Consider the following 7,571-nt stretch of genomic DNA (forward strand, 5'->3'; position numbering starts at 1 on the left):
GTCTATTGTTAAATGACTAAAGAAAAGATAGTGCATCTGATCAATAAAAGTTAAAACTTCATGTAGGAAAATTGGAAATCACTATCGAGTCATCGACTCAAATGCATGGGTTATCCAAGATTGATGTAGGGCATTGTGGCTATTTACATTTGAATGAAATCTATGACATTATTCAATATTTTGGAGTTATAAATTTAAATTTATTGCGATTTGTAATTTTAAATTTATAGTGTGCAATTTGTAGTTTGATTTAGTTATTGTATTTTAATTTTAATTTTTTAACTTATTTTTTTACAAATTTAAAGATTTTTTTAATATATTTTTTTATATTATTAAACCTAGGTAAATATTAGGCCGATCGTAACCCATTTTTTCAATAAGGCAACTGGGCCTGAAAAGTCTATTTACTATTCCGATTGGTGTTCTGTCCTCCGATTCTGAATTCAAACTTCAATTGAAGTCGAGCTCTAATTCTAATCAGAGTCAGAGGGTGTCAGAGATGACCTTCCGACTCTGTCGAAGTCGAATCCCACCCAGGTGCCCGACTCGGGTAGTTGAAAAAATTGATAATTTGATAGCATTTATAATAAGGAAAATTGAGGTGTGCTGCGGTTAAAAAATAATAATAATTTGTGTAATGTGCTGCGGCTATATATGATGCGTAGCTTTGCTCTTATAATAAACGAGGGACCCGCACATCATGGACCGATCCGTTGGACGCCACGTGGAAAGGCGCTGACTCCGACGTGAAGAAAAAGCCAATCTTCCCCAACCCAATCTCTACAACACGCCTAAGAAAACCCGAAGAAACCAAACTCTCTCTTGTACGTCGCACTTCGCATATCCAAAACCCTAATCGATCATTTCGATTCCTCTCCCTTCAATCCCCAACCTCAATTTCAAGGGTATGTACATGTCTAAACGAATAGATACACTTTTTCTTTTTCGAAAAAATATTTATGATTCTCCTCCCATATACTAGATTTTGAGATTATGATTACACAATTTTATCCTTTGAATGATCCGTTTCGAATGGTGAACCATTGCGTTGGGTTTTTATTTTTTATTTTCTTTGTTTTGAATGTTGAAAAAGGTCGAGGTAGTTCAATCGGTGACAATCAGCCATGTTTAGCCGGATCTTCGGCAAACCTAAGCAGGAAACGAATGCTCTAGCCACCTTAGACAAATTAAATGAGGTATCATCATGGTCACTGATTTTTTAAAATTTGGTTTAGTCGTATATTTTTTGTTTTTCCTAATTTGGTGAATTTAAATGTATATTTTGCTCTATGCGTTTATTATATCGGAGCTCGGGCTTATTATATTCAGGTAGCAGAGATATTTATCGACGAGAGATTAGTTTAGAGTGAAGAGCAAATAGATTTTATATTTATTTAGTTACAACATTATATACGTTAATGCTACTGCCCGTTGAATTAGATCACTGTCTCAAGGAAGTGTTATGGATCTTGTTAGATATATATATATATATATATATACACTTTTTCACATAATAGTGAATATATTGAGAACATGAATTCTAAAGGAGCACAGACGTAATGAAGTTCGTTATAGAAGATTCCACTGAAACACTTATAAGACTGAGTTCTAAGTTACTGAGTATTCATTTGTGTACTATAATCTCTAGTTTTTTTAATCTGCCTCTGTTCAATTGTTTGATTTTCTTGCATTCTCTGGAAAGTTATTGTTTTCAGCCCTAAAGCCCAAGGAGTTTTACACACAATTCAAAAGACTGTTCAACTATATTTTAAGCTCAATCCCAATATTAATTCAGCTAACGTTGATCACTAATTTGCTTGAACTCTTTACTCCCTGAATTGTGTAGACGCTTGAAATGTTAGAGAAAAAGGAGAAAGTGCTTATAAAAAAGGCTGCTGCTGAGGTTGAAAAGGCCAAGGAGTTCACCAGAGCAAAGAACAAGAGGGGTATGGTCGGATAGCGCATTAATGTTTTATCTAGAGAATCCATCCTTTTTATTGTTGGTTTTTTGTCATCAATAATTGTGTAAGGAATTCACTGAACTATCCTGTTAAGGAAGTTGCAGTTGTATATTTTATTTAGTATAATTCATTTGGCACTGACTTTCTCAATGATATAATAAGGTCAATTAACTTTCTCATAGCGTATGAGTTATTCTGAGGTCGAGAGGTTGAGCCTCTCTCACCCCCGTTAACTAGTTCTTAACCGATAAAAAAGAATAAGGTCAATACTGCTATGATACCTTCCTAATTTCAACTTAGTACCCTAAAATTACCTGTTTCTGGTATGACGTTGGTTCGATTATGCAGTTCTTGTTCTTGTAGCATAAGGGAATTTGATTTAGAATTCAAAGGTATAAAGATAAGGTTTATGTGGCCTGAATCTAATACTCGAGGGACTTCACATTGAGGATCTCTGATATTTTAATTGCTACTACTGCAGTTTATGATAACTCATTTGGCTTAGTAATTTGTAAACATTGATTATGGTTGGACTCTTATTTTCGATTTGGAACCGCAAGATATTTCACGGCTTTATTCATGACTTCAAATTGGCAACTGGTGGAATTCTGACTTGTCCTGCGGTTGTGCAGCTGCTATACAATGTTTGAAGAGGAAGAGGCTGTATGAACAGCAAATAGAGCAGCTTGGAAATTTCCAATTGCGTATCCATGATCAGGTGTGCTTGTTATATTATATTTACTGATGATTAGACAGTATGGAAAATGGGGAGAGACAGTTTGAGGGATGTTAGCTCTGATCTGATTTATGTTTGTTGTTTAATGATTTTATAATCGGTTGTGTATCAATATTACAGATGATAATGTTAGAAGGTGCAAAAGCAACTACTGAGACTGTAGATGCGTTGAGAACAGGAGCTTCTGCAATGAAGGCAATGCAGAAGGCAACGTATGTAGTATTTCAGGGACTACTCAGCATGGGCCCAATTTCTTTCATAACTTGCTACTTGTTCTTTTAAGTGTTTTTGGATAACTTTATTAATCCTTGTGATGCTTCGATTCATGGTCTGATATGAAATTTGCCATTTAGCTCAAGATGACTTCATTAGATTCTATCGTAAACCTCAATGGAAGCCTTTTTCCCTTGAATGATTCGATGAAGCTTTCTCAAATGATTACTATGGGAACAGTTTCTAGCTTTTTCTATGGTGCTCACCTAATTAGGAAATACGATCCCGTTAGTAAATCTTTCTAAGGACTACAACCTCCTCCCTGATTTATTTATTGAAATTGATACTTATTTGTACTGCTTTAAAAAAATGCTTGTTCTACTAGTGCTGTGGCTGACAGCTTGTTCTACTAGTGCTGTGGCTGACATAATTTCAATCATCTTCTCATTTGACAGAAATATTGATGATGTGGACAAGACCATGGATGAGATCAACGAGCAGACTGAGAACATGAAACAGATACAGGAAGCATTGTCAGCCCCAATTGGTGCAGCTGCTGATTTTGATGAGGTTAATTTTCTCTCGATTCCTTTTCAATCTCTCTTAGGTCCTTTTGGGTTGCCAGCAAATAAATAAAATCTTATCAGTTTGTTGCATGTTATCTCTGCTGCAGTCTAAATGTTTTTGTCATTGCAGGATGAATTGGAAGCTGAACTTGAAGAGCTTGAAGGTGCTGAACTGGAAGAACAGCTTCTTCAACCTGCAACAACTGCTCCTGCAGCTCCAGTGCAGGTCCCAGCAGGCCCACAACGAACTCGTCCTACTCCGAGGCGTACTGCTGAGGAAGATGAACTAGCTGCACTACAGGCTGAGATGGCGCTTTAAGCAGGTCCCTCTCTCTATTGTGATATGAGATATCCATACTAGGAATGCATCTTTTGAGTTTTCTTTTAGTATGATATATTTGTTTCTATCATGCATTTTCTGTCGATTCTGTTTGTGAATGTAATATTTGAGTTAATTGATGCTGAGGTTGTGTACACCAGTCGCTTATTTAAAAAAGAAAAAGAAAAAATGGTACAGACTAGTCTGGAACTATGAGGGGTGCGCAATGGTATCTTTTTTGTTTTCTTAGAAAAAACAAAAAGAGAAAAATATACATTTTATGCAGTTTTTAAGTGTTTTGCGCTATTGGCTTCAATAGTGAGTTTGATGTTCAGAGTTTTGCAGGTATTGTTTGGGTATTTATTGACAGGAGCCATGTAAAGAACTGCCTGATTGTTTGATGGAGATTTCTGCTCCTTCATGCATTCCGATTTCGATATGGACCATTGGTAAACAGAATACGAAAGTTACCACTCCAAAACTTGTAATCTGCCCTTTGGTGCTTCCAAACAACTCTTCTTTCTATTTTTCTTTTTCGAAATTTTCACTTTTTTTTTTTTTTGTATTCTGTAAACCTTATTTGATAGCTTAACGAATCTTCCATGTATCATATCCAAGCGAATCTTACTCGATCTCGGGGCCATTTACCAGGAAATGAAGTAAACCCCATGTTGCTTTCTACCTTCAACTTGCTTGACTTATCTCTAGCTATAATTAATACTGAAATTGTTAAAAATTTGGTAGGGTTAACGATGGGGGATTAATCTCAAGAACGGTCTTGCTATCTGTTTTGTTTATGGCACTGAAAAATTCAATGTTTGTCTTATTATGTAAATGAACAGATAAAATTGATTGTTGTGGATAGATAAGTAGACGTGTTGTAGACGTGGCACAACTCATTCCTCTCTCCTCCATAAATCTCTTTCCTGCACAACATATTCAGTCATTACAGTATATTTCACTCAAAACAGAAGTCAAAATCTGTATAGGACCATCCTCTATCCACGCCTCTTCAGAAAAAGTAAGAGCTAATCGTGCAAGCTTGGAGCTATGTTGTTAGCTTCTCTATAAGTGAAATTTGAACTCAATCAGGTTCCATAATCTGTCAACATCTCCTCATTACTCGTTGCCTTAACTACCATCTGAGAATCACCCTCCAAAACCACACCTGACAGTCCCAACTCTAAGCATAAAACCATTGCCATTCTCAAAGCAAGAGCCTCAGCTACAATAGACTTAATAAGGTGATCAATGTTTATGCACAGAACATCCACAACAGAATTCCAGTTTGCTTTCACTACCATATCATCTGGCTTCTTCCATTTAATCAAGTGTCTGTTAGTGCTTCTTGAGGGGTGTATTTTTTGTTACTGGTTTTGAGCTAAGGTGAATTCATCCAATCCTTGTTTTGCAGCTCTTAGCACTCTTCTCGGGTCCTCAAACTTATGATCAAAGATTAGGGAATTCCTTCTTAACCAAATCCTTCTCATAGTATATGCCATGACACTACCTCTTCGCCTTCAAATACAAATTCAGCCTTTTCCATAATTCCAAGAAGTCAACCTTTGTACTATATAGCATTTTTTAACTGGGCTAATCATGTTCTGCCCAAACATCAGATGCTGCAGCCTGCAGGACAGCTGCCAAGCGCATGGACAGTAGTTTCAATTTCTCTCACATACTGGGTACAAGTTAGTTTCAGTAATGTTCTTCTTGAAGAGATTAAGGGTGCGTTTGGTTACCAAACTCACCTCAACTCATCATTATAATTTTTTCAAATCTCAATACAAAATATAATAAACAATTCAACTTTTTCAAATTTTAAAATAATAATAATATTAAAAAATAATATTCTAACAATATTTTATCATCACAACTCAACTCAACTCAACTCAACTCAACTCACTTCAACATCTACACACATCCTAAGTCTGGTTGAAAGTAAATCATGACCAGCCTACCAGATGAAATGCTTTACCATTCCTTGTACATTCCAAGATCAATTTCCATCTAGCTTATGTTTGAGCCACATTCGAGCACTCTCATTTCATCAGTCTTAATTCTTGTGTGCTTTAGATGGTATGCACTTTTAACAAAAAAAAAATCCATTGTTTGAAGGACCCCATGTCATTTTATCCTCAACGTCCAGTCTACTCAGAGGTATGATGATGCATATGGTTTCAGCCTCATCTTTATTAAAAGTATCATTAATCAGCCTTTCCTTCCATGTACCAGTACTTGTCTTAATAAGCTATTGCACATTTGAATCTCTGTGTAGACTTTTAACAGCAGATTCACTCAGTGTGTAGTAGAAGTTGGCCATTTATCCTTCCAAATTTTAATGTTACTACCATTCGATACCCTCCAAATCAATCCCTCCTTAACCAAGTAAAGGGAAGACCACAGACTTTCCAGACTCTCCAAATTAGAGATGGGTCACAGCCAAACTTTGCATCTAACGGCTTTCCATATCCTTGAATTATCTATCCCTTTCTCCTTCTCAGTTTAGTCCCCGAGGGTGTTGTCCGTTGGAACAAAAAAAATGGCACACAGGTTGTCAATTTTGTTGGCCTACGAAAGTTGCAAATGCCGACATATCAAAATGGTAACCACGTTGTTGGTTGGGTAGTGCTCTTATTCACACAATAAAAGAAGGAACGGGGGAAGGGACCTTCAGCACAAAATTTTATTTTTCATATTTTTTTTATCATTATCCTCTCAATCTTTTTTAACCTTGAATTAAATTATTGATTCATAAATAAAATATAATAAACATATTTTCAATCATTTAATACTACAGTAAAAGAATAAGAATAAAAAAAAAATAGCGAATAACGTTATTCTTCGCGCATTCCATGGCCACAGACACTCGCACAGATGAGAGAGAGAGAGAGAGAGAGAGAGAGGGAGAGACAATGCATTTCAGAAAAGGATGGGGAAAAAAGAATCTGAAAATGGAAAGAATAGGGGTTCTACATGAATGGTTATACGAACTAGGAGGAAAAATAAAAAGCAATCCCAAGCATTGAGACTCAGATTTCAATGAATCATATAGGTAAGTAACAGAGCAAGCACCATCAGCATGTATGCAATTCCTTGGTCAATTGCTACCCCTGCAAAATCACAAACATTTCATCAAATCCAAACAAAAAAAAAAAAAAAAAAAAAAAAACATCACTGCATCACCCCACCCAAAACAGGGTAAAGAAAAACACAAACCGTCACTCGAAGGAGCAGGGGCTGGTGCCAGGCTCTGGGCATGGATAGAAGGCAAGCCCCCCATGTCAAAACAAGTGCAGAAACAGCCATTGTCATAAACTGAAACCTCAAGATCTCCATTGTAGAGCAACTTTCCTCGATGATGAAAACTTTTCTCTGCCACTATGTGGTTTGAGTTTGGCTTCAGCGTTTATAAAGAGGAAGAGAGAAGAAAGCAGTGAGCCTCGAAAGAATCTCCAGAAAGAGAAGGCCAATCTGGCTTATGATTAAAATGCTGTTAGATATCTGGGCTTTTAGATACCTACATTTTTAAGCCGTTGATTGTGCCACGTGTACGGGCACCCCACGCATTGTCGAGCTGTATACAAGGAGAGCTCGTCCAATGAAAAGACCACTCATATATTACTTACGATGCCACATTGCACATGCATAGCATGATGGCATACTATGGCATGATTTGAATGGTGGAATATTCTCAATTATTTTGAATTTTTATGTGCTGTGAGAATTTTCAAAAATCAAAAAAGTTTTCAAATATGATTGAGCCGTTGCTTTGG

General features: G+C 36.4%; 1 protein-coding gene and 1 pseudogene across 1 annotated transcript; one reads left to right on the top strand and one right to left on the bottom strand.

Annotated features, from left to right (window-relative positions):
- Nucleotides 1–744: 744 nt before the first annotated feature.
- LOC121251027 (vacuolar protein sorting-associated protein 32 homolog 2-like) lies at nucleotides 745–4,476 on the top strand. The gene is made up of 8 exons (XM_041150322.1): nucleotides 745–905; nucleotides 1,094–1,196; nucleotides 1,847–1,946; nucleotides 2,594–2,679; nucleotides 2,818–2,909; nucleotides 3,366–3,480; nucleotides 3,607–3,799; nucleotides 4,141–4,476. The coding sequence occupies exons 2-7, from the start codon at nucleotides 1,125–1,127 to the stop codon at nucleotides 3,793–3,795; spliced, it is 654 nt and encodes a 217-aa protein (XP_041006256.1). The 5' UTR covers nucleotides 745–905; nucleotides 1,094–1,124; the 3' UTR covers nucleotides 3,796–3,799; nucleotides 4,141–4,476.
- Nucleotides 4,477–6,718: 2,242 nt separating this feature from the next.
- LOC121251028 lies at nucleotides 6,719–7,284 on the bottom strand (annotated as a pseudogene).
- Between the last annotated feature and the right edge of the window lie 287 nt (nucleotides 7,285–7,571).

Source organism: Juglans microcarpa x Juglans regia, chromosome 2D, assembly GCF_004785595.1.
Source record: "Juglans microcarpa x Juglans regia isolate MS1-56 chromosome 2D, Jm3101_v1.0, whole genome shotgun sequence".
NCBI lineage: Eukaryota > Viridiplantae > Streptophyta > Magnoliopsida > Fagales > Juglandaceae > Juglans > Juglans microcarpa x Juglans regia.